This window comes from Astatotilapia calliptera, chromosome 7 (assembly GCF_900246225.1).
Source record: "Astatotilapia calliptera chromosome 7, fAstCal1.2, whole genome shotgun sequence".
NCBI classification, from domain to species: Eukaryota; Metazoa; Chordata; class Actinopteri; order Cichliformes; family Cichlidae; genus Astatotilapia; species Astatotilapia calliptera.
This window is the reverse complement of record NC_039308.1, coordinates 21,429,664-21,456,655: the sequence shown is the minus strand read 5'-3', so window position 1 is coordinate 21,456,655 and position 26,992 is coordinate 21,429,664. Positions and strand designations below refer to the sequence as shown.

At 41.8% G+C, this 26,992-nt stretch overlaps 3 protein-coding genes across 11 annotated transcripts; 1 reads left to right on the top strand and 2 right to left on the bottom strand.

Annotated features, from left to right (window-relative positions):
• Positions 1 to 1,313: 1,313 nt before the first annotated feature.
• On the bottom strand, positions 1,314 to 15,881 carry LOC113025699 (PH and SEC7 domain-containing protein 1). 7 transcript variants are annotated; one of them, XM_026173754.1, is made up of 18 exons: positions 15,822 to 15,881; positions 13,930 to 14,005; positions 13,675 to 13,733; positions 11,504 to 12,149; positions 11,078 to 11,150; positions 10,639 to 10,969; positions 8,141 to 9,070; positions 6,918 to 6,998; positions 6,705 to 6,817; positions 6,547 to 6,605; positions 6,378 to 6,467; positions 6,243 to 6,286; positions 5,995 to 6,161; positions 4,261 to 4,331; positions 3,998 to 4,143; positions 3,756 to 3,900; positions 2,260 to 2,397; positions 1,314 to 2,187 (listed from the first exon to the last, which is right to left on the bottom strand). In XM_026173754.1, exons 4-18 carry the CDS (start codon positions 11,996 to 11,998, stop codon positions 1,900 to 1,902), a joined length of 3,171 nt encoding a protein of 1,056 aa, XP_026029539.1. In that variant the 5' UTR covers positions 11,999 to 12,149; positions 13,675 to 13,733; positions 13,930 to 14,005; positions 15,822 to 15,881; the 3' UTR covers positions 1,314 to 1,899. The 7 variants fall into 7 exon arrangements, with proteins under 7 accessions (XP_026029539.1, XP_026029545.1, XP_026029542.1 ...); XM_026173760.1 differs by having other exon boundaries at positions 10,639 to 10,954; XM_026173757.1 differs by having other exon boundaries at positions 15,838 to 15,852.
• Positions 15,810 to 20,120, top strand: LOC113025700 (zinc finger protein 2 homolog). 2 transcript variants are annotated; one of them, XM_026173762.1, is made up of 2 exons: positions 15,810 to 16,186; positions 17,363 to 20,120. In XM_026173762.1, the coding sequence occupies exons 1-2, from the start codon at positions 15,988 to 15,990 to the stop codon at positions 18,952 to 18,954; spliced, it is 1,791 nt and encodes a 596-aa protein (XP_026029547.1). In that variant the 5' UTR covers positions 15,810 to 15,987; the 3' UTR covers positions 18,955 to 20,120. The 2 variants fall into 2 exon arrangements, with proteins under 2 accessions (XP_026029547.1, XP_026029548.1); XM_026173763.1 differs by lacking the exon at positions 15,810 to 16,186 and adding an exon at positions 16,526 to 17,273.
• A 1,452-nt stretch (positions 20,121 to 21,572) lies between these two features.
• Positions 21,573 to 25,947, bottom strand: hcar2 (hydroxycarboxylic acid receptor 2-). Of its 2 annotated transcripts, none has more exons than XM_026173764.1 (2): positions 24,427 to 25,947; positions 21,573 to 23,551 (listed from the first exon to the last, which is right to left on the bottom strand). In XM_026173764.1, exon 2 carries the CDS (start codon positions 23,499 to 23,501, stop codon positions 22,617 to 22,619), a length of 885 nt encoding a protein of 294 aa, XP_026029549.1. In that variant the 5' UTR covers positions 23,502 to 23,551; positions 24,427 to 25,947; the 3' UTR covers positions 21,573 to 22,616. The 2 variants fall into 2 exon arrangements, with proteins under 2 accessions (XP_026029549.1, XP_026029550.1); XM_026173765.1 differs by having other exon boundaries at positions 21,573 to 25,407; positions 25,544 to 25,947.
• Positions 25,948 to 26,992: the final 1,045 nt, after the last annotated feature.

Below are 26,992 nucleotides of genomic sequence, written 5' to 3'. Positions count from 1 at the left end.
TTGTTTTTCACATTCTGTCTCTCACAGTTGAAGTGTACCTCTGGTGCAAATTACTGACCTCTGTCATCATTTTAGGTGGGGGAACTTGCACAATCGGTGGCTGACTAAATACTTTTTTGCCCCACTGTATACACTTCAGCCAAACAAGTTTACAAGAAACAAATTTATGTGGGCAGATGTGATCAAGACAACACGCTGAAGTTCAAACAGGAGACTCTGGATTAGAGTAGAATGGCCAGACTGTTCGAGCTGAGATGAAGGTAAAAGGTAAAAAATACAGAAGAGCATACCTGAACACACAACACACCAAACCTTGAAGCAGATGGGCTTCAGCTGCAGAAGAGCGGATTCCACTCCTGTCAGCTAAGAACAGGAAACTGAGGCTATTGGAAAACCAATTCCTGGTCTGATGAGTCTATATTTCTGCTGTTATATCTGGATGGTAGGGACGCAGGTTGGAGTACACAACATGAAAGCACTGACCCAGCAGCCTGAACCATGGATGGGTTCAGGCAGCTGATGGTAGCATAATGGGGAGGGGGGATAATTTCTAGGCATGCTTTGGACCACTTAGTACCAGCTGAGCATTGTTTAAACACCACAGCCTACCTGATTATTGCTGTTGACTATGCTGATCCCAGCTCAAACTCAAATGATCTCAAACTGGTTTCATAAACATGACAAGGAGCTCACTGTACTCAAATGGCTTCCACAGTCATCAGGTCTCAGTTCATAAAAGCACCTTTAGAATCTGGTGGAACGGGAGGTTCACATCCTGGATGTGCAGCTGACAAATCTGCAGCACCTGTGTGACGCTTTCATGTTACTATAGCCCAAAATCTCTGAGGAATCTGGATCCAGCGAGGTACTGACAATGTGTGCCCAATAACATGGCTGATGAGTCCATTATGACCGAGTTTTGTAGTTAAAAACAAAAATAGAGGAGCTAAGATGCAGTGTGCATTTTGTCGTCAAACTAACAGAGTACACTGGCCAGAAATCCAACCAACAAACACACACGTTTAACCGTATTAGGGGTAACTAATAAAATCAATTAAACTTTTAGTCTTTAACGGATCAAAAATACAATTATAAGATATGTAAGACGGCACAAAACAAATAAATTACAGTCCAAAAATCGATTCAGATTCATTTTGTTGTGAAAACAAGTGCCACACAAGTATCTCTGAGCTTTATGGCAGATATTCTAATATCAGTGACGGCATTTGTGTCTATAAAAACAAGGTTGTCTTGAAAATGTGCTAAAAAGTGATGATAAATAACAGGAGCTGAAACCAAAAGTGTCTCCAGAATACTGAATAATAAATGTAAGTTATATTTTATTGTGGAAAAGGAACCTTTCATTTGAACAAAACATGTAACAGAGAGAGAAAATAAACATTTCATACATATGGTATAGAAAAACAAAAGTGCAATGAGGATTCTTTAGAAAAACCACTTCACAACAGACAGGACGGCAGGGCGATATCACAGCGCAATATCCTGTGCTACAGTACCCTCTTGTGGTGCAAAGCACGGTGAAAAACATCTGTGCCATTCTGAGTACCGAAAAACAAAAATTCAAATTCAAAAATTAAAACAATACTAAATAAATTAGGTCCAGGAATTTAAGTCACTCAAAAAATTAGGTCAGGGTCTCCCCTCGGTCCTGAGGGAGTTTGAAGGTTATGGATTACCTGAGGTTTATCTTTATTGAAAAGTGCACAAGATCAATAAGTTGCTAAGGCAGTTTTTAGATGAGACTTGGGTGTTTCTTTGTTCTCTGCTCGGTGCTTCCACAAACTAAAAAAAGAGTAACGTCAGCGCACCTCCGGCGTGCATGAATCTAAACTTTCAAAGGATATAAACTGGTCGTGTGATCTGTGAGCGAAGCAGCTTTCAGACCTCTTTGTTCCATCGGGGAATGATGGGCTTGCGATACGTCCGTCTCTCAGAGATGTTTCGTCTGACTTTGACCACTGCTGCAGGCGCCACCTCCAATTCCAGAGAAGGGCTTGAGTGGGACTTTTTAAGCATGCCATCCACATCATCTTCCTCTCCCAGAGAGTCAGCGCATACAGCTTTATCAAACGAGTTCAGGTCTGGTGCGTTTAACTCGCTGTCGCCTGTCTTTTTCACGCTCTTCCACCCCTCCAGCACCCGAATGTAGGTCTCATAGCGACATATCTGTGGGACACAGGCTGATGAGTGGCTCAATTAATAATCATATATGGATATAAAATCCTGGGTCCATCTCACCTCATGCTGCAGGTACTGCAGGTGCTCCTCCATATCCCGGGCTTTGGCCTTTTTGCTGTCCAGCGTGCTTTGCTGCTGGTTTTCGAGGTCCACCTTGAAGGACTCCAGCATTTTTGCATGAGACTGAAGCTGATGCTCCTGCACAGGGAACACATGAGAGGCTTCATGTAAATAAATGTGACACAAACACTGGTGAGGAACCAACAGAAACAACAGCAGAGAAGCACTATCGGACACACTATAGCTGGACACACTATGCGTCTACTGAAATACAAAATGTATAAAATGCCTCTAATGGTTTCAATATTTACAGCCACCACAGACAGTAGGGGTGTCAAACATAGGGCTGGGGGGCCAACCTGGCCCAGTGGAAAATTATAAGGAGGGCATAGACTTCTGTACTTTACTGTATTTTCATAGATTTTACAACTTGTGCTGTTGATAAAATATCAAACAAAACAAACATTTAGTGAAGTCACGAATGAATTAGTTCCTAGAACAGATTTCCTTACCCGGGTGATTGAGCATGCATCGAGACATATCTGCTAGAACCTTTTTCTGTAATTTTACACATCTATTTCTTACAATTTAAGCCCAAAGAGTCATGCTGACAGCTTTCATCCATTTACTACAGCAGCATTTTTGTAACTGCACTTCTTTTTTTCTCCTATGACAATATCTGAGGGATTCAATGTGTAGTTAAACTTCTTTACACTGAAAAGGGGATTTTCACTGGTCTGCCCCACTTAAGGTCAAAGTGGGCGATGTAAAACGAGTTACACATCGCTGGTGTAAAACATGGACGTAGCTCCCAGGTTGGAAAAAATAAAACCCATGTGGACTGGCCTAAAACCTGCATTCTATCTGGAGGTCAAACTCTTTCCTGATGAGTCTAATTCTCTCTCATTTCAGCTCATAATGACAAAAAAAATGAGGTTTATTTTGTATAAATTCAAAATGGAGGATTATCTGTGGTATGTTTATTTGCTGACAACTGAGTCAGTGGATTCCCAGTCTAACCAGCTCCTCCTCGTGTTATCCGTTTTTTTGAAACAAAGATCGCAGAAAAGGCTAATCTTCAAAACAGGACTTAAGAAACAAAGAAATGATATCACTGTAGCGTTTATGTTTATGCTGGCTGTGGGAGACACCAAAATACATTAAAATGTACATTTTTCTAATATTATCGAGCGAAGGAACACTTGTTTTATGAGAAGTAAAAGACAAGGGTTATCTAAATAAACCTAATTTGCTATTTTTAACTCCATTTTGTCTCAAGATGATTGAAAACCGTAAATAAATACATTAGAACATTATTCTAGACTAAAGGAAGCACAAATAGAGCCATTAAAAACAAATTAAAATATAACAGGCCTACTCTGTCACTTCTAGTGAGCAAAAAGTTCAGTCACGTGAAGGTTAATGAAGCATGTCCACAGCAAAACACAAACACAAAGTGGTGGTTTGTCTGAGTGGACAGCTCGGTGTGTGTGTACCAGAGTCTCAGCCGACTGCGATGCGGGGAGGATCGGTCTGCGGAACTTCCTCTGGGAGCCGACGGCAGCGGGGAACGGAGGCGACGAGTGAAGAGCCGAGACTAAGTTGATGCGGCTGATCCACGAATTCATCTCCACTTTGGACCTGACAAGAAAAACAAATGGCTGTTCTGACACCGGCCGTTGGACTCTTTGGCACAAACCCGCATATGTATGCTCGGCTTGGACGTGCTGCGACTTACGAGGCCTGAAAGAGAAAAACCCTCCAGTCGGCCGTCTGCAAACGGAAGACGTGTGGCTTCTTGGTGTAATCAGCTGCTGGTTCAGCCAGAGAGTGATGCACGCTCACCACCTCCTCTATAATGTGCTGATCCCTTCGATAATCATTCTAACACATAAGAAGGAACATAAAGAAACGCACAATCACAAAACACAGGAAATGATGCTATATTCTGTATAATAGACTCTGTTACACTATTAACAAAGCAGGAATGGAGTTACTGACCTTCTGTAAGTAAAGGACCATTCCTTTAAGCACTCCATCAAAAGTCTTCCAGCTTCTCTTTCCCCATGGTGCTACCACACAGAAGCATCCAGCATTTAGTAACAAAACTCATGCAAAGGAGACGTTAACTTCTTTAAAATTCGCCAAACCTCCTCCTGCAAAGAAATACTGGTGGCTGCCAGCGTTAGCCCTCAGCCTTCAGATGCACATATGGTATAAATCTCAAAATCATAGCTGATTTCCTTCTCAAATTATCGCATTCACAAGATTTTCAAAACATTCTGAAAATCTTGTTCAAGGTCACTGAGATTCAAAACTGTTTTCCGAGATCTTTAGTAGATGCACCTATGGTGTCAATTTCAAATCCTACATCGCCTCATTCTCAACTTCTTGCATTTATAAACTGAGGTGTCCGTGCCGACCGCCCGGCAGGGAAGGCTAAGCGTTGTTTTGAACGCTTAGCCTTTTACAGCTAAGCGTTCAAAACAATATCTGACTGCATCACTAAATCACAGTTTAGTTAAATAAACCCTCGTGGGAAGTTTATTAGTTTCACTTTGCTTTTGCTTTCAGACCTGCTTTAAGTCTTCATGGCACAGATTCAACAATTTGCTGGAAACATTCCTCAGAGATTACGCTTTACGCTGACATGACAGCATCACTCAGCTGCTGCATCAATACATCTGACCTCTGGCATCAACTGCTGCTTACTGTCTCCTTTTTTCAGCCCATTTACTGTAAACCCTAGAGGTGGTTGTGTGGGGAAAATCCCAGAAGGTCAGCAGTTTCTGAAATATGAGATGATCCCGTCTGTCACGAACAACCAACCTCATCTCATTTCATTCTAATGTTTGTTTTGAACTTCATTGTGTGATCTTATTCACATGAGTTTTTGCTATGCGACTGGATGGTTAGATCTTTGTGTTACCGAGCAGTTGAACCTGTGTACTCAATAAAGTGGCCAGTGACTGTAAAATCTCGTTACACCACTGTACCATCTGCTTCATTCTCAGTTTGAGGTGTTACAGGTAAGAGTTCTGCCTCACGAGGTTAAGCGGTAACTTTGAGGCACAGACTGGAACGATAAAACGTCAAACGATTTACAAAATATTCTTGATAATTCAAAATAACTGTACTCATGCGCACATCTATACATTTATTTCCATTTTTTTAAGAGCGTTATATGTTTGAGGCAAGTAAAGAGTAAAGTTTAGGGGATTATTTTTAGTTTATTTTCAAATTAATTTAAGATTTTGTTGGTTTCCAGAGCAGATTTAGTCTTTTCAGTTTCACTTTTATTGTTTAAAATCTACAGTTTCAAATTCAAATTCAAAGTTTCAGACCAGATGGGATAAAACATACCTTATTTATCTGTTCTAAAACATGGAAAACATCCTGAGGAAGGAATACTTTGTTAGGAAGTCCCTAACTCACAGATATTTCATGACTAGTTGTGGAAGTGGAATTATTGCAAAGTGGAAGCATTTAGGCATCACAGCAACTTAGCCACAAAGTGGAAGACCACGTGAAGTCACAGTGTGCTGAGGCGCTTTGTGAGCAAAAGTCAGCAACGCTCTGCTGACATAATAACTGCAGAGCTCCAAACCTCCTCTGGTGCACAGAAACAGTGCACTGGGAGCTTTGTGGCATGAGCAGCTTCTGTAGCTGTAATGTGTAGATGGTGTATCTAAAGCTGCAGCGTGAATCTCAGATGTGTATCTGTGTCGCACTCACTGCGTTTGCCATCGATGTCAGCGTGTAGCTTTCTCTGGAGAAACCCGTTTTTGACGACGGCAGCCTTTTTGTCATGAGGAATGTCCAGGAAGGGGTTAACCTTTGAGCGCAGCCGTGGATTGTCGCCCGGATCTTCATTCACCACGTTCTTCAGCTCATCCTCATCACTTTGACATAAAATGGAAGAATATGCGAGTGAGATCACGCATTAAAATCGAGGAGGACTAACGCACAATCGCTTTACTTACACAGCCCATTCCAGCGGCTCGTTCTTTATGGAGTTGTAAAGACTCTGCAAAGAGAGAAAAAGCTTCATCAATCAGGACTGAACTTTTCTCAAGGAGCTCTCCAAAGGAAAAACTGAAAATCTAGGAAAGTATTACTTTCAAGAGATCCTTGTTGAAGTTCACTCCATCATTCATTCCATCCAGGTTTGACACAAACTTAGAAGACGACATGGATTTTCCTACATGCTGTCAACACACACAACACATGTTTGATTACAGCACAAAGTTTACAATGATTGCTCTAAATGCCACAAATGTCTGCTACCTGTCCATGCAAGTCAGTGTTGAGAAGCATCAGGGCACATGTCAGAGCCAACACAGCCCCTGAGGACATTAAAAAAACAGAAAAGTGATGTTGACGCAAGAATCTGTTAAATGTAAGTTCCTATCTCTGTATCTCGCAGCACGACACAACAGGCTCACCCGAGGAGGAAAAGGAGTCAGGGTTGCACTGATGGAAGCGGCAGGAGAAATGCTGCAGCACGCGCTCTCTCTCCTGCGTCTCTCCTATCAGCACCACCACTTTGAGAAAAGACCTAAGAAAGAAAGAAAATGACTAGGAGACGCTCTCTGAACCTCTCCGTTTTAAAAGGAGATGTCGGTGGAGGCAATCCAAGCTTCTGTTTGTTTTATTACCTCAGGGAGTGATCCAGAGTTTGGCCGGTGAAGTCAAAGAACTTCAGGTATTCCTCTCCGACAGCGCGGCTGAAGTCGTTACTAAATAAAAACAATTGATAAATAAATAAAAGAGAGAAGAAGAAAAAATAAACTACGTCAGCACTGTCACCGCTTTATTTATCTGCCACATTCATCTGTAATTTTATTTCATGGGGAAGGATGTGGTGTTACGAAAAAATACTGACTTCTTCAATACAACGGCAAAGCATTAACACACTCAAACCTCCTTACCCAACCCCACTCCGCAACAGCTTCAGTGACTCAATGTTATGAGGCTTTTTCAATTTGAGGGAAGAGTGAGTTTTAATTCAGGCGGGCCTTTTAGGTCTTAAGGTTTCATATGTTTGGGGTGGCTGCAACTGAGGAGGTAGAGGAGGTCATCTGCTACTCAGAGGGTTGGTGTGCGATCCCTGGCTGCTCTTGCCTGCTCTCAGCACCTAACCCTAAGGTGCTGAGAGTAAATCAGCACCTTCGAAACAACGCAAAGTTGTCTCTTTTGGGCAAATTATGATGATTTAAGATCATAAATGAAATAATTTAAAATATACAATATATAGCAGTGGCCCACCGCCTTTGGCAGAAAACTAGATGATTAGTAACATTTTTTAACTTTTTTTTTTCATTTATATATACATCTGAAAAAATGTGAAACCCATATGCTGACTTAAAAAAAGCATATAATATGTGCGTCATAGCCTACTTCTGTCACCTGGCAGTGGTGAGAGGTGGTAGCTAGCATAGACACAAACATATGTCCTAGTATTTAGTCCAAAATTCAGAATTTTCTTTTACATTTTTAAAAGTATTCTGCACAAAAACAGATAGGACTCAATGTAGATTAAAATTATGAGATATTTACTACACGTATGCACGCTTAAATTATAATATAATCATAATAATAATGGATGCTTTTGCATTTAAAAAGGTGTGAAGATTTGTCGAAGTCTCCACTTCTGGATTTCTTTAGCATTTGAACATGGATTTAAGTAACCTGGTTATAGTTAATTTAAAGCGTTTCACAAGTTGGAAACTGTAAATGTGTCACAAAAATAAAATTTAACATAGATATAATCTGTTGTGTTTGAGCACACATTTGCAAACATACGGATCTTGGAGCTCTTCTGTGGAGCCACCACCAAAAGACTAAAATGATTCAAATCTATTAAAATATATACTCTTACTCTTTGTCTAAGTGCTTCACCACATCTCCACGTTGAATCTCGTCCAACTTGAACAGCTTTTCAGCGAGGATGCGGGCCTTCTCTCTGTCCACCTCGCCTCCATTCATAAGAGGCACCGCTATCTCCAGGGACGTGGGCTGCTTTCCGTTCGCCACTACTGTTTCTAAATCTCCATCCTCAGTCCCCCTAACATCTTCTGTTAGATCTGAAGTCTCACCCTGTTTTTCCTCCTCATTTAACTCCTGAGTTTCGGTTGTATTTACTGGTTCCTTATCGTCTTCTGAAGGCGCTGTCTCTTCTTGCTGCCCTGCCTTTCCAGGGTCTTCAGCTTCAACACAAACAGCCTGCTCCAACTGAGGAGACTCCTCTGGCTGCTCTGCATCGTCAGGTTGGATTACCTGGTCTGTCAGTTCCATCTCTGGTGACTCTTCCAGATGCTGGGGTGGTTCTAAGTGGTCAGCGTCTTCCTCGGTTTCATGTGACCCCTCTACTGGTATCTGCTCTGGGTTTTCAGTCACCTCGAGATGCTCGGGCTCTCTGTCCTGCACCTCAAGCTGCAGTGAAGCGTCTGTGTCCTGCAAAGCTGTTTGAACACAGTCTTGTTGCTCTAAACAATTTAAATCCTCCAGTTTTTCAACCAGCTCTTGTTTGTTTTCTATCCTCTCTGCATTTTCTAAAACCTGTAACGCTGCTCCCTCGTCATTGTCCACAGCTTCTGGCTGTTCAGGCTCCACGTTCTGTTCGACATCTTCACACATTTCTGTCCGACTGGTGAGATCTTCATGTAACTGGTTCAGTATCTCTTGGTCCTCTTCAGCGCTGAACTGCAGGCTTTCCTCCAAAAGCTCTGGGGGTGGCAGATCCACTAGCTTATCTGCCTCTGTCGACACTCCAGTGTCATCAGTTGGAAGGGGCTCTGGATGTACCTCCCTAAAAAGTGCACGAAATATGCAGTGCAGTTATTGCAAAAAATACTATACAGTAAAAAAACAAAACTTGCATGACACAATGGAAGGATACGCAGTTAGCGAGGGCCAGAGATGTCAATCAACCTCTTCTGCATGATATTTACTGACTTGTTTCTCTGTGTGGCTTCTGTCAACACCACTACTTTAAATAAAGCTGCTCTTAGCGATCATGCTCGCAACTTGTTTGGTGTTAGATGACAAAATAATTTAAATGCAACATAGAAACATCAAAATGCAGCTGAGAAACTGTGTATTAGTAACCATTAAGTGTTATATCACAAAAACCCAGATGAGGAGTAGGAGGTCTTCGGTCAAAGAAGTATATTTAGCTAACAGCACGTAGGCGTTAAAGACATACCATTACATACCAACCACAATCTTCGGGTCTTTTGGAGTTGTGATAGCACTATTTGATAGGTGTCAGTGCCATCATTGTTCTATTTTTACAGTTTAACTACCTACTATTCTAATAATCATCACCTAAAATTCAACAGTGGTGGCATTTATTATTAAAAGCAGTATTGAGCTATTATTAGAAATTACCAGGAAATATATCAAAATATATCGCCACCACACTCAGTTGCACAGAAATCGTTATGTTGCATAGGAGCTGTTATGTTGCTATGCAACTCCCTCCTCATAATATCTAGATTAACATTTCTTTAAAAAATTATGCAAACTCGTTTCCTTAGAAAATCTGCATACAGTTTAGAACTACATGGTTAAATTAGGAGAAATTGTTTCTTGAGAATGGACAGCAGTCAGAATAACTTAAATTTTCTGAGTGAGCAATGTAGAATTGGGACTGGGAGGAGACCCAAACCCAGCCTCATGGGGTCAAAAGCTAGCGTGGATCCTTCTTTGTCGACCCCCTTTGAGGAAGACAGGAGTAGCTGAGAGTATGATTGTGGCAGATTTTGTTACCTGAATTTAAATAAAATGCAGAATTGACTATCAAAAGGTCAGAAAGCAGAAATTTTTGTATGGGTGTGAAAACATCCTCCTCTCGGGAGACGAGACAACATTTGCTAGTACTTTCAAGATGTTCTGGCAAAATTAAGTCTCTGGTTCTTTCAGTATGGACCTAATACCCAGTCACACTCTTGTTAAGAAAAATAATGTGATAATTATATTTGAGCTGACATTCTGCAAACATATTTTTCATTTTCATTTTTCATTAAATGCTGAACAAATCTCCTTTAAATTTACTGACATGTTGTGAACAATGTCAAGTTCTCAATCTTGTAGACTTAAAGATTTTTCTTGGTTTTATTTAGTTACTGTAATAAGTCGACCTCACCCAGAAAGCTTTTTTTGAAAAATCATTGCTGACTTGGTGTCAGAAATGATTAAACGATGTTCTGTCATGCAATCGGTGTTAAACATACCGAGTTCTTTTTGGTTTCAGAATCAAGCGACGGTATAGAATATCAACAGCGTTTTACAGATGATTTATTCACACTTTTCACTCAGTGGGTTTAATGTTAGCACATGCTTCCTGTTCCTCTTTTTCAAGCTCATGATACTCACACATTCATCAGACAAATGACACTTTCTTCACTGCAGGATGCGTTTGCCTCACTCTGCCCTTCTTCTACCTCGCCCCACTGCTCGTTCTCTTCCTCGGTTTTGTCACCATTTGCTGAAGTTCGCTTTTCCTCCGACTCTCCTGACTCCTCCTGCCCAGTCAGCAGAACACAGGAGTCTTTCTGTTCCTCTTCTAGCTTTAAATCTACAAAGCTGTCCACATATTCATCCGAGCTTCCAGTTCCCAGAGCAGTATCGATTAGTTCCTCAGTTTCAGCGGGATGTGATGTCACTGAGCGACCCTCCTCTTCTTCCGATTCTGCTCTCAATGGGACTAGAAGCGTGTGAATACGACTGCATGCAGTTAACTTATAGAAAATATTACTGAAAGGCAAGCCATCAAGGCCATGAATGTTTAACAACAACTCTGAGTGATACATACCGTTATTACTCTCTACCAGCTCGTCTTCTTTCCACCGTGTCTCCAGCTCTTGCACATCTGCAGCATCACATGGCTGAAAATTGCAAGACGAGCCACTGAACATTAGTTGCGAGAGAAAAACTTGTGATTGCCCGTGGGTTTGCGAGCAGGAAGATACATGCTGAGGCTCATCTGACTAACATTACATCCACCCTGATCCACCTAACTCTGCTCAACCTGCCACAGCAACCCAAGGACAGAGATGCTGAGTTATGCTCAGTAAAGAAAGGGTTAACGATACAGGAAACTGTAGGTAAATGTGTGAACATTCACTCAGGAAAAAGAAAATCCTAAACAACCTAACAACCTCACACACACCTTCTTTATATCCATCTATCTTTATTTATTTATCTATCTAAAAATAAATAAATAAATAAAAAACCTTACGTCAGTGTCACTTCCTGTCCACTCAGGTTCTGAATTCAGAGGTTGTGGATCGAGGCCAGCTTCTTCCTCCCTGCTCTCCGCTTTGAAAAGCTCAGCGCTGACATCCTCTTGAGACTCGTGAAGTGATGGGGAAGTGCTGCCTTCATTCGTCACAGCGCTGACATCCTCAAAGTCCAGCTCATTGGCTGAGCTGCTGTCAGTCATGAGCAGAGGCTGCTCTGCAGCGGGATCGGGCATGTCCCATTGAACTGTAGCAAAGGAAAGTGGGGGGCTGGTACAGTTGACATGACACACTGGCCACATCATTTGGCCCCACTGTTCCGCCTCCTCAGAGGCATCACAGCCCTTCTTAGGGCTGAGATTGGCCTGATCCGACAATGCTGCTGCCTCCTCTTCCCAATTGATGGACTGATGATCTATACAGTTACTCGATTCTTGCTGAAGCACTGAATCTGTAGCAACTGTCTGAGAGGTGCACAAGCTGTCCTCCTCCATAAGCGCCTCTCAGTAGTTATCAGTGTATTTGTGGGTTGTGGTGAGAGGTGTAAAATCTGCAGATGTATGGCTACAAAATGTCCTCGTTGGCCAAATGACAGACAGGAACTTTTTAAGGTGAGCCCCCTTCCGGGTGCTGCCTTTCACAGATCTGTAACAATTTTAAAAAAAGGAAAAAAATACAAAAGATCAAACTACTACCACGTTTTAAAGCTCTTTGAATCTCGCATTAAAAAGAAAATGGAGAAACACCCCCGGGGGGAGATGATTAGCTGACAGACAAAAAAGCCATTCATAAAACGCTGCTATATTTAGTTGTAAAGAAACTGCCGCCATTCAAATACAGATTATCATTATAGTTAAACTGCACTCACCACTTGTATGGCAACATAATCCAGTTTTGTCTGTAATTTTATTTTTATCCCATCATGTTCATTTGGCAAGGATCTCAAACTCTTGGTGTGTGTTTGCAGTTATGCAGTGCAACAAGCTTTAAGTAAAATGTCACAGAAGCACGCTTGTACTTCCTGACCACAGAAAATCAGCCAAGCAAGAGAGAGTCAGAGGTGTACATGGTGAGGATAGAGAATCGAGGCCTAGGGAGGGGCTGAGGGGTTGCTTCTGGTGAGCAGTTTAACTGTCTGCATTCTGTGTTTATCGTTTTATCGCCAAATCGCACTGCGAACCTGGCTTGTGGATAAAGCCGGGTCTCTGCTTTAATTACAATGCTTGTTATCGACACAAACAAAAGAGTGTCATGGATGTCTCTCCTGTCAACACAGAGGCCAAAATACCACCTGCCTTTGCACTTTGGGAGGAAATAATAATCAGTATTATTCAACTACTTTAATGTCACCTTCATCTATGCCACTCTCTCTCTGGAAAATGCCTTTTTATTGAAAAGTTTCTGTCTATCTTCATTATTTTATTCACGTCAGATAACCAACATCCGGGATAGACCACATTTCCTGTGTGGGTGCTCACTTCTCAGTTCCTGTTAGCGTGCAGCAAGTGCTACATTATGGGAGGCAACAAAGAGAGAAAACTCTAAATGAGTCAGATTGTGTTTGAAAACAAAATGCTTAAATTGTTGCTTTTCTTTTTCTTTTAATTTCTCCAGACGGTAATAAAAATGCACGGTATAAAAATTAAAAAGTAACGGGCAGCCCTCACACATTGAACATCGATGGCGCTGTCCTGATTTCAATCTCTCCTTGATAGACTTTTGTTTCATACAGCAACAGTTTTGCACCAGATTATATGCGGTAGCATTGTTGATGATAAAAACTTTACCAGTGAAAGCCAGACGGCTGTGAAGCTTTGCGGAAACATTCCTCAGACACAATAAAAGAGAGAACAAGAATAAAACTTGGTGACTTCAGCCAAAACATTTAGACATATTCTGACTGAGCTGAGTGTGGTCACGAGAAGTTGCTTAGATTGCATGGGAATATACTCACCAAAATTACATGCTAGGGGGATGGTTAACACAAATTAAAGGAGAAGTATAAATGGTAACGGAAAAAAAGATACTAGAGGGAAAAAAGGGAACACAGGCACATCGAATGAAGTAAAAGTTTTGAAATGGCTTAATAATAATAATAGTATTCAGAGAAATAAAAGTAAAACCAATCTCATTATAGGAGGAATATTTTCAAATGTGAAGCGTGACTTACCCCCTCTGGGTTCTTTAAAGCGACATCATATGATCAGCCAGCTTGTGAGTTCTTAAGTCCTGTGGAGAGAAAAGCAAACCACTGTGTTATACCGGCTTTATATCGCTGTGCACTCACAGAAACAGCCACTCAACACGCAGACACAGAGAAGCCTGCAAGTAAGCCTCAGAGCTGTGTATAGCAAACAAGTCTCATATCCACCTAGCAGCCTTTAAGTGTAGGTTACAAGCCCAAGTCTGGACCATCTTCCCTTACCTTCTTCATCATGCTTCCTGTCCATATTAACTAGACCAAACTCGTGGTTACGTCTCCCTGCGTCGTTTTTTTCACTCTGAACAGCAAGTAAAGGGAGGGAAAGGAGGAAAAGATCTGCTGAATGGCAGCAACAAGGAGGAAGGAAAGGTTCATTGTGATTGGCAGATGACTCAGGAACTAAAAGGACACCTGAGAGGCCTGGCCCCCGCCCCACTGGCCTAAAGGCATGCATGCAAACACACACACATACACACACAACCACAGAGACACCAGTGAGGTAAGGGGAGTGGCCCGACTTCATTCTTTCAGATGCCACTAGGAACAATGTGGAAAAACCAGAAGGTATCCAGACTCATTAGCAGTTACTCTTTCTGCTGGTGCCAACTGTGAGCAGAAAAGCCTGTTTGACACATACAAGACATTTTTTAAGACATTCCTCTCTCACACATCAATTCATCCTATATTTAGCATCAAATCACTCAGAGAGTTGTGCGTATGCATTTTATTTCACTGGTGTAAAATGCAAAGAAATATCTTACAAAAAAAAAACAAAAAACTTGGGGTGAGGAACCACGTAAATTGGCCTCTCTGTATCTCACTAGTTGTAAAACCAGCAAAAAACTGCGTGTGACAAAGCGAGAATAACCGTTGAGACAGGTGTTGTTTGTGTATAATTTCTAGAGTTAATGGCCTACAAATGATACCACCATATCCAATCATACACCTGTTTAACTAAAACTAGCACAAGCACAAGTATCTATTATAAACATAGAGCAACAATAATCAATGTAATGTCAATGTAACCTAGCTATAGACCTTTTCAAGGTATCAATAGAGAAACCATTCAACTTTGTCTGTTTTACGACCTTATAGCACTTTTATTATACTTAAATTGCATTTATTGGTTTTCTATGTCTATAATGTTTCTTGTTCAGTAGAGCTACACTTCACTGTTACTGTTTTCCTGGTAGGTTGGCTGGATACTGACTTGCAAATGTAATGTTTCCTTTAGCAGTTGTCTACTCAGCACTTTCACAGAAGCCAGTCCAACAAGTACCAAGCAAGAGGATAGCCTGTATTTGGGTGTATACAAATTCTGTGTTTATGAATGAAAAGTGTAAATGTTTAGCTATACTATCTAATTGTTATTATTGGCACCTTGCTGCAGTACCATGAAGGAGCTGTCTGTGACTGCACAGGCCTGCACTTTGACATATGTGTTACATTTGTGAAAATTGCCCATGTCAGTCATGAAAAATGCTCATAAAATAAAATGTTTCTTTACGTTAGTCTGTTTCCTGTATACATACGAAAAAATGGGAGGTGAGCAACTATCTATGGTAGTTTCATTCAATTTAATTTGCAACTAAAGATGAAGAATTTTATTGAAAGCCCTACAAATATATACATAAAAATGTCCGGTGATAGCTATATTAACATGTCAATTTTTATCTCTAAATGTCTCTAAATGGCATTAATATTATTAGCATTAGCACTCTGTTAGCTTCGTTAGCAGTTAGCGAACACATTAACTGCAGTAACTCATAGCAAGAGTTTGCTAACGAATAACTGATGTTTTACTGAAGCTTTTATTCCCTGTTACCATTTTTATACCGTTAAGTTGGTTTATATATTTAACATATAAATATGAATCCCAGGAACTGCTTTGTTACCTATACTCTAGAAATTTATTAGCATTATTAGCATCAGGATGGCCTTTGGTATCAAAATATTAGTATTACCTAACATTTTAGGTGAACATCCTTGCCGCTGGGGTAATGCGGATTATTACTGCTCCTACAAGTACGTTTGTTGCTGTTAAAGAAACTTTAACACTATTGTACAAACACAAACAGTCAATTGCCCTCCACACCAGCAGGGGCGCTACAAACCTGGGAGTCGTCTTACAAGCAGAATCGTCCTCTCCTCGCTGTCTCTGCTTTGTTTGTTCCGCACACGGCAGCAGGGTCGCACACACCCACTTTTACCCAGAGACTTTCAACCTTGCGCAAACACACATCTGGTGAAGTGTGTGCAGCTGTGTCCGCTCAGGCTACAATGGCCAAGACCGTGGATCTAAAAACGTTCCTAGAGTCTTCACTGAATGAGATTTTTAAAGCCACGGTGAGCGACATCCTGGACTCAGTCGACCGGACACTGTCCGAGTACCAGGGCACAATACAAAGGATCGAGTCTGAAAACGAGGGCCTGAAGCGGCTGCTTTTTGCACAGACAAGCACAGAGTCTGCACCTGGAGGTATGGTGACCTGCTGTCGCTCATGACATGTTAGTTAAAGCATGCCCTGGACCATCATCAGATAGACTTATGTACAAGGGAACCACGTGACACTATACCCATGAACATTTACATGCAAATAATGGAGCTGTGCATGTTTTACAGCTACAACTTCAGCTGATTACTTTACTTCTTTGACTGGAAGCTCAGGTTTAGTTTGGAGACAAAGTTAGACAAGTGAGGTTGAGATGGTTTGATGAGGGATAGTGGATATACTGGACAAAGGATGATGAAGAGCTGGGGCTACCAGGCAGGAGGAAAAGAGGAAGACCTCAAAGGAGAATCGTAGATGTAGTGAAGGAGGACATGGCAGAGGGTTGGTGTGACAGAGGAGAATGCTAGGGACAGAGAGGAAGCAGATGTTCAACTGTGGTGACACCTACAGGGAGCAGCCGGAAGAAGAAAATAAAATATGAGAAGAAAACTGAATCCTCTATCAATTATGAATATTAAACTTAACTTATTTCAACTGTTTGTTGCCAAAAGAATGACTGAATAATTGGCAAAACTGTCCAATTATTTATCAGTAAAGAACACAGCAATTAGTTTCAGTGCCAAAATGTTTATGAGGTAAAAAGCAGATTTTGTGCTAAGAGGTTTAGGCCTTCCCCCAAATAAAATGACCATAATTATAAAATAAACAAACAATAGTTTAAGCAGTTGGATTTATATATTTGTGCATAAAATAGATTTTTGATGCGCAAATTCACCGCACAATGCATTTATAGCCAACGCTGTAAAGGACAATTATGTCTACTGTAATATGTAGTAGTAATACTGTGTATAGTATGGATGCTAATTAGTATAGAACCAGCAAAAAATACAGTACAATGGAAACGTCTTGAGCAACCTATCATTTATTTATATTTTTTGCCAGAAAAAATTGAAAGTAGATGCAGGGATTTATTGAAACATGTGCAAACATAGCAAGAAAGTACTGTTGCCTCACAGCAAGGTCCTGAGTTCAAATCGACCATCTGGCCGGGGCTTTTCAGTGTGCAGTTTGATGTTCTCCCACAGTCCAGAGACATGCAGTCAGTGGGGTTAGGTCAGTTCTACTTACTAATGTATACTATTCATACATTTAGCTGTGTTAAAAGCTGCTGCTTTGCTCATTATTTTGCTTGAAATTCACAGATCTACATGAAGAAGAGGCCACTGAAAACTTCTCAGCTGCAGAATGGGGGAGTCATCCCAATGGTATGTTCAAGGTGTCCATATGCAGCAGTGACAAGAAGAGCGTCAAGAGGAAGAGCAAAGAAAAGATGAGGGGGGAGTTGCCACCTTCAACCCTTTTTCTGCAGACTAACCACACAGTACAGCATCTGTGTGTGAACTCAACAGGTATGGAAACTGGGATATCCATAAAGTCAGATATGGATGAAAGTCAGGCTATTGATCTCTCTCAGGCGTCAGTGCTTCTGAATATGACAATGAAGCCAATAAAAAATGAGAGCACAGAGGTCAGGTGTGACAGTCGTGATGAATACGCACATCAGCAGCCATCCCCGGGGCCCAGGCATGAGTACGGTGGTGATGAAGGCGATGTTAAAGTCACCATTGTTTCAGATCAATACATGCAGGACGGTCAGTTCATAAAGACTGAGGAAGAGGAGCAGAATGGGGACAGTTTCCACCAGCATGAACTGAAGTATGCGTCAAAAAATTACCCAGAAGCAGAGGGGGATTCAGCGGTGGGGACGAGGCATGTGTCTGAGCCAGAAGCAGTGACCCCTAAAGGAGACGATTTACCTGCTGTTCCTGTAGAGGAGTTTTTAGAAGTTTGTGACAACTTTTTGCGTTGTCCCACCTGTCCCAAAACGTTTAGTCAAGCGACCTCACTCAACATTCACATCAAGACCCACAGCGGCGAGAAGGCTCACAGCTGCAGCTACTGCGGAAAATGCTTCAGCCGGGCCGACCTCCTCAAAGCCCACAAGCGCACTCACACGGGAGAAAGACCCTACAGCTGCAATCTGTGCAGTAAAACCTACGCTCACCCCAGCCAGCTCCGGATACACAAACGCAGCCACACTGGAGAGAAGCCATATTGTTGTTCGCATTGCGGGAAACGCTTCAACGAACACAACCAGCTGAAAGTCCACCTGCGGACCCACACCGGGGAGAGGCCATACGGCTGCCAGGAGTGTGGCAAAACATTCAGCAACGCGGGAAACCTGCGCATCCATGAGCGGATCCACACCGGTGAGAAGCCGTATTGCTGCGCCCAGTGTGGTAAGAGGTTCAATGGCCTGGGTGACCTGAAAACACATTACAGGATCCACACTGGAGAGAGGCCGTACAGCTGCGAGCTGTGCAAGAAGACCTTCAGCCAGGCGGGCCACCTCACCATCCACATGCGGATGCACACGGGGGAAAGACCGTACAGCTGCAACGAGTGCGGCAAGAAGTTTACAGTGGCCAGCAGCCTTAAATTGCACCAGAGGACTCACACGGGCGAGAAGGAGTACAGCTGCTCATACTGTAGCAAGAACTTTAGCAGGTCCGGTCACCTGAAGAGACATGAGCTAGTCCACACCAAGGAGAAGATCTTCCTCTGTAGTCAGTGCGGGAAGACCTACACTGACCAGTCCTCCCTGAAGAAGCACCTGAAGATGCACGTAACAAAAGAGCAGGAGGCTCAGAGTGAAGGAGACACGTGTCGGGCTGAAAGGAACTCGGACCGACCCGCAGCCTCAGAGATGCTTTCAGACACTCTTAGAAATTAAAACTGTAGGAGGTGAGTCATTTAAAAACTGACAATGAGTGCTGTATGTGACTGTAGTCAATGCGATAATGGTACACTTACAAGCTTTTTTAGGGCTTTTTAAGCACATCTAGCTGCCTACTTCTGCAGACGGAGTTTGAGTGTACTACATGTAAATGAGGTGCATGAGCTGTCACCTTTTATATCTCAGCTTAGGGGGAATTCCAGTGAAAGGATGTGAGACAAGACGCTGAGTAAGTGGCGGATTTCTAACTTGATCAGAAAGCAGAAAAAAAACTTGCATTTACATAAGCAACAGAGCCAGTTGTGACTTCAGGTGCCAAAGTCGTCTAGAGCTACTAAGCACAAACTCCTAATGTAAATGCTGTACTGCTAGTGTCTCATAAATTCTCCATCTATTGAAAAAACAAAATCCAGTTCAGGGTTGCAAGGGCGCTGGTCACGACTCCATCACTTGGCTTATCATAATTTAAAAACTTAAAATGTAATAGAAAATAAAAGCCAAACTATCCGGCCTGCAGATTTGAACACACCGCCCTCTCTAGGATCATATATGTTGACCATATATGAATGCTTATAAAACAATAATATTGTTACATTGTCATAATATGGTTGTAATAAAGGAAAAAATGTGCATATAATAATCTTATAGTATTTCTTACTGGTGCTTGTCACATAAATATAAAGATTTTAGATGGTCTTTAAAAACTACAAACATTCTTAGTGTCGTTGCACTGAGGGATCTTCCAGGATTGTTGATCCAGTTTTCCAGAGAGTTGATTGGTCAGTGGAGTTTGATCTGAAAGATTATTCCCTCTGGAGTTACCGTAGTGATAAACCCCCAGTGATATACCCCCGTTAACCACGTGTTTCAGCATGAACCCCGTTAATTCTAAAACACAGGGTTAATCCTGAAGTTACCTTGATAAGCCCAAATCCTGCTTCATTGTATGAACCTCTAAAGCCTCATCTGCAGAAAAAAAATCTATCATTTAATTCTGGCATGAAAACAACAGACTGAAGGTTTCTTCACAGTACTGCAGTACTGTGAGCTGTGGTTAAAAGCTCTAAAAAGCCTGTAAGTGGAACTGAAGTTAACATTAATTTGTGCAACTACTGATACTGGTGTGTGTGTGTGTGTGTGTGTGTGTGTGTGTGTGTGTGTGTGTGTGTGTGTGTGTGTGTGTGTGTGTGTGTGTGTGTGTGTGTGTGTGTGTGTGTTTGTGTGCGTGTGTGTGTGCGTGTGTGTGTGTGTGTTTCAGTGCAATACACTGTTGTCCAGTCTGTGCTGTATTAATGTATTGTCAATGGAAGAAAATCTGTTTCTTTTGTAGCCCTGTCTGTCATAACACACTGTTTTTTTTAATGTACCTCTATGTTACCATTATGGTGACTTGTTTTTAAAAATGCTTTACTTTGAAAGACAAATTATTGACTTTGTTTAAGACACTAAGTCGTTGCTACAAGATTAACTTCAACAGTGGCTCTGTCTAAAATTTTTAATTTAACCAGAATAACACTATAATTATGTCACTCACAGGCACATTCACTTAATAATAAGCAGCGTGGTCAAATTAGATTAATTTAATGCTGTATATAGCTTTAACTATAGAGTTAGCACATGATCCTTTGACCTGAGAGGAATGTATCTGTGTAATAACGTCACTAAAAGAATGTTTCTATAAATATTGTAACTGTTTTGTAAGTCATGCTGATCTTAGAGGATTAGCTTAGGCTTGCTAACAGTTACATTACGGCTGGGTAAAAGCCCATCTTCATGATTGTTGTGGTACCTGCTTGTTGTATATCAGTTTATATGAACAGATTTGTCCGCCTGTGTGCTACTTAAAGCCTGTTTGTGTGATCTGTGTCTAAATTAAAGAGATGCATTAACGAAAACAGATTTTCATGTTTTATTGAGCTTTTATACGTTTAAAAAAAAAGCACAAAAAACACAGAAACATTCAAACGCATTCAGTGCACGATGAAAATAAAACACACCACAGTGTGGTATTCAGATTGTGGTAAGGTGAACTGATTTTACTTTCACTGAAGTGTCTCATGCATTGATAGGTATGTAACAGTGCTAGAATCCAGGTGTGCAATGCTTGCAGAAACATAAAGACTGGGCTGTAAGCGCAGCTAGAGTGATTTCTACTAAACAAATGTGAGAAAATTGGAGCTTCATTTTTGGATTTTAATACATTTAGAAAAAAAAACCGCCTAAGAGTTACTGAGTGTAGGTTTTACTGATAATTTAAAAAAAAAAAAGTTTATTTTAAAATCATAAAATAAGGAGCCTTGAATAATTAGATAATAGCTTCTGTGCAAAATGGTTACACATTCCCTGTCTTCTAGGTTCAAGTCCTTTCAGCCATTGTGGTGGCAGATTTCTTTTCTCGTGTATTAATCACATATTTAATCATATCACATTAGTTACAGTAATATCACTTTCTCACTTTACTATAGTAAGAGCACTCCATTGTAATGGGAGACGTTAAACAGATAGTGGGACTCCTTCTGCTTATCAGGGATCAAGCAGAAAACAAGGTCATAATTGGCTCTGTGAGGGAGGAGGTATAGCCCCCCCCCCCCCCCCCCCCCCGTGAGAGGGCCAACATGTAAGAGTTTGTGGAATGTTCTTTGTCTGTGTCTCTGTATATAAGATGTTAGGGCGGTGGCCACAATTCAGATGGACCTAGTGTTTCACTGGGATGCTCTCTCCACATTGCAGTGCGTTTACTAAACCCACTTCAAATCAAGCTCACTGGGTGTGTTGCAGGTTATTGTTAGATTTTCCACAACACCATCAAATGTTCCACTGCTGCTACCAGTATCAAGTATTTGTGTGAATTTAAAGGGAAGATCATGGCACCGTGAATTTTAAGGGAGGCTGCATGTGAAAATTTATCATCTTTATGAAAGGGATTTATGACCTGTTGCCTCATCGCGGTCAGACTGCAGGTATCTGAGGTTTGAATATGTAAAATATTGCCAAAAGGAAGCGGCGACATCATCTCACCAACGTGTACTCATATCTGTCCACCATTGTTTTTGCCTGATTTCCAAACATGATATTTTATCGCTGGTGTTCCTCGTTGCCTTAAATGCAATTAGTCTCTGTTGTCTGCGCTCATGTGCATTAGATTCCTTGTAGTTTGCGACTCAAACTGAGGACATGGCTACACGCGAGGACGAAAAGGGCATGCATGTTTATTTAATCAGATATATAAAGAAATAGGTGTGCATGGTTTTCTTTTAAAAAATTGAATTAAAGAAAATGTTACAGTGGCAGAGTGAAATCACATAAAGTGTCACAGCACACCTACTGACAGCACCCACTGTAACTGCTGTTTGAGGGTGTCACTAACTAACCTCTAAGATACTCATTCCTTTATTAATTATCCTATGAAATCTAGTAAAATAACAATGATTTTTATAACTTCCCACACCCCTTAAAGATGTATTATTTCAGAGCTATCTGTAGGTCTGACCTTTCTTGTTAATTAAACCAAGAACTTCAAAATTCTGGGGTCTTGTAGGGCGCTTAGATCTATTTACCTCATTGGTAAATGTTTCATTAATCATAATTTTCAACATGCAATCAAGCAGGAGCAGTACATTTGTTCGAATACATCCAACATACATGTAGCCCCGCTGGATTTAAGTGTTGCTCCTCTGGCTGCAGGTGATGCTCCATGGCAGCCCCTCCTTGGACAGATACAGCACAGGCTGAATGGTGCTGCTGAAGTCCATCAAGCCGAAGGCGATGTAGTGAATATAGCAGCGAAACACATCGGGGGAAAAGTACTCTTTGAACGGGAAGAGTGCGACAGGTGGGAAGTAGTTGAACACTATGATGGCCAGGATAATGAGGACCATCTTGAAGGCTTTCTTCTTCACGGGATGCATGGCATCTCCGCCAGGCCGCGACTGCCTCAGCACCCAGAGGATCGCTACGTTGCAGTACACCATGAAGGCGAACGCTCCGAGGATCATCACCGTGAAAACCTTGTCGAAGTTAACGATGTTTCCTGCGCATTTGGCAGCTGCGTAGACCAGAATGATCAGCCAGACCACAATGGCCAGGACTGCCCTGTGCAGACGGTCTTTGAGCTTAGTGAAGATGATGGGGTGGACCACGGCCATGTAGCGGTCCAGGCAGATGCAAGAAAGGAAGAGGGGCGAGGAGTCTTTGATGCCGTAGAAGAAGCGCAGGACGTACCAGGTGCTGGTAGTCGTGGTGAGGAAGACGAGGTTTACGAGCTCCAGGGGAGGGATGAGACAGAAGAGGACGTCCAGAACTGCCAGATGAAGGATGAAGATGTCAGAGGTGGAAGAGTCGCGTTTGTTCTTGTGGATGAGCCACAGCACCGTGACGTTGGCTGGGATGCCTAGGAACATGTTAGTGAACTGCAGGCTCAGATACCAGATAAGTACGGCAGGCATGTTTCTGCAGGACTCATACACTGTCTTCTCAACCGCAGTGGAGTTGAGCGGTCTGTGAGAGATGAAGAGCAGAGACGAATTGATGTAGAAAACCTCCATGACCTCTCAACTAGATCAGAAAGGGAAGTATTGAGAAGATGTGCAAAGATCTGTAAGATAAGAGGCCAGCAAGGCCCGTTAGAATCAAGAGTCAAGCAGGAACACAGTATTGAAGTGTTTCAGGGTGATGGTTGGTAGAGGCGAGTTGACATAGAGCTGTTGCTATCCTACTGCTGCTTTAACATTTTACTTTACTGTGTAAAATGCTTAAGTTATGTGTGGCTAATTTTGTTGCTATATTGGGAGTTATACTGTCACAATACATGCGTTTGCATTTACAGCAGCACGGCACCTATTTTTGTATTTTTGACACTTGAGCCAGAGATAAATGAACGCGTGAAGAATAACCTCTTCAATACCCAAGTGAACATCCTGATGCTGCAAGTAAAACTGAAGTCTTATTTAATTTTTTTTTTTACTAATAACAGCTGGCTAATGTTAGAAATATCATAAACAGAATGAGTTACAGCTGATTAATTCAGTAATGATACACCTCTCACCCTTTATTCATATTGTTATGAACAGAAATCGTCTTACCTTTCAGCCTCTTTTGCCTTTAACTGTTCAAGTATGACACCCTCAATAGCCTCGCAACCTCATATACAAAGTTTTTACACCCCCCCACAGAGCTGTGACGAGACTGTGCATAATATTATCAAACGTTCAATAAACAGCTGCTGGAATTGTGTGTGTGGGTTTGTGCATGTTTCCATGCACCACACCATTTCTATTTGTGGCATGTAAATGTGCAGCCTAAGCTGAACAGAGCTCCATTTCATGTAGAACAAAAGTGCTCATAAAGGTTGCAGCGCTAGCCAATGAAGAAAACATGGCCACCAAGACTTATGAGCTAACACAGGATGCAGACACTTAAGCAAAACTGTTTCTACTGTAATCTAGCGATCAGGAGTTACCGGGTGCTCACCTGATTAATGTCTTCCTGAAGCGGCTGGTGCCCAAAATCTCCACGAATCATTCATGTGTCTCCTGTTTACCTCTAAATGATTAAGAAACATATGAAGGAACATGAGCCAACACTTCGGGGATCATCCAATCACAGCGTGGAGATGAGGGCGTGGAGGCTGAGGCTTTCCCTCTGGATGCCACGATGTCTTTTTGGGCCCGCGTGCACCACCTTTAAAATTAACACTGACAAAACTAACGCAAGTAATTTCTCAAATGGGTGAAAGGTAGTTGAAGCGGTTTGAAACAAACAGCTAAAGGGAAAAAAAAAAAAACAGGTTAAAACAAAGATTAAGGGAGGAGCAGATGTTGCGGCAAGTCGTCATCCATTCACAGCGATTGGCAATGATGCAACAAACTAATGGTGCCTGACGGAAAATCGGCAGTAAACAACTGATGCAACAGTCCAGAAAAATCACTTCTGATTGGTGTAACATGTGTAACAGGTTACATGAGACTGTCAGGTTTCACGGTGTGATGTCTACCGGGTGGGTTATCAAGCAAGCCAAATGGGGGACGCGTCCCTATTCCTACTGAAATACTGCACGTCACCTCACGCAGTGATTCACAGTTACACCATGAATGCTTTGAGGATCTATGGAGACCTTTGATGTGGAGGATTACAGAATTACCTCTCAGGTGACCTTTGACCTTTTCGCAACTAATCACAATTAATTTAAAAGACCGCTGTGAAGTTTACAGTCTCTGAATATGTAAATGCCTGTAAATCATTCTGTCAGTCCCTTCATGGCGTCCTGCTCGTTTATAGCGTTTCATTGGTTTGGGTTGTTTGAACAGCTTTACAAGGTGCCTGCTGAGGTTTGCTTACCTTTGAGTGTGTGTGTGTGTGTGTGTGTGTGTGTGTGTGTGTTGTTGTCAGGTATACAGGAGGTGTTTCTCCCTCATGAAAGATGGAAGATTTCCACAGGTTTGCTCTGATACTCTATCATCAGAAAGAACAAAAGCAGATGGCAATGAAAGCAACATGTCAGCTGTTTTCTGAATCCAGACACTTTTTGTGGCTTCACATAACTTTTAAATGAATATTAGTGTTTTTCATCAAGTTCAAAGACTCTTACCTTGGTCATATTGTAGAGCATAATCCTTTATATCTATGCTGTTCCTGTGCAGATAATGATCACACTGATATCCCTCATCGGTGTCAGTTGTCGGTGTCGACGGTGACTCGAGTATAAGTTAGACTTGGCGAGCCTCCTTGTGCGCACACAGACCTGTCCAGGAACAGCGTGATTTTCCACATCTGTTGCATCGTATGACCATCTGGCTGCGAGCAGTTTGACATTAAACGTCACACTGAGTTACATTGTTTGGACCGCCAAGGTTTCGCAGTCCATGACAGTGCAGCGTCTTTATAAAGTATTTTATTTACAATTTTTTCTAGGAGAAAATAGTGTGAATTGGGAACAACTTGTTAGAAGGATCACATTCATTCTTTAACAAAGCGTGAACTCTCTTAGGCAGCTTTCCTGTATTTTGTTTAAATAGTTTTCTGGAATAGTTTTCCAGGCTTCTTCAAAGCTCTTCTTTGGATGTTGGATGCCTTTTGTTCTGTTCTCTGTCCACATGATCCCACACTGCTTCAATAATGATGAGGTCTGGGCTCTGGGGAGGCCAATCCACGAATGCTTCACTGTTTTTCTATCCAGTTATATTTGTACTGCATTTGCTATGTGTTTGGGATCATTGTCGTGCTAAAAAATGAAGCCATTGCCAATAAAACGTTTTCCAGATGGTATTGCACAGTGGATCAGAATTTGACGGCACTTTTCTGTGTTCATAATTCTGTAGATTTGCACAAGATCTCCAACACCTTTGACTGAAATGAAGCCAGAGGCAGAGCCTCCACCTGTTGTCACTGGTTTTCAGTCCAGTTTTTGTGATGTTTGGCATACCTCAGGCGTTTCTCCACCTTTCCACTGAAGCTATTTCTGAAGTGCTTTCAGTGAACAGTAGATGGATCCACTGAAGGTCTAGATAGCCTGCATTTGTATAGCGCTTTTCTAGTCCCTAAGGACCCCAAAGCGCTTCACACTACATTCAGTCATTCACCCATTCACACACACTGGCGATGGCAAGCTACATTGTAGCCACAGCTGCCCTGGGGCGCACTGATAGATGTATCGCTCAGTCCTGTGTGAGGTCTTTGTCTTATTTATTAAGGTAATGAACTTTAGATACTCTACGTTTTCAGTAGATAGGATTCATTTTATTCCTCGTGGTTCTTTTTTGTCCTCCACTTGGACAGACTGCACACCACACTGAGATATGCCAAGTTTTCAGTTAATAGCTCTTTGGGAATCAGCTTGTTGATGCACAAATACTGTTTTATGCCTGTCAAACTGTGCTATCTTTGGCATTTTTTGCAGATTGAACTAAAGACATGGAAATAAATCATGCATTTTTGCAACAGGCTGCTAGTACCAAAGTTATGTGTAGACACAACAATGGTTCCTCCCTTGGATTAGGTTCCTTTAAATGATGCTCAGTTGGTCCCAAGGGGTCCAAAG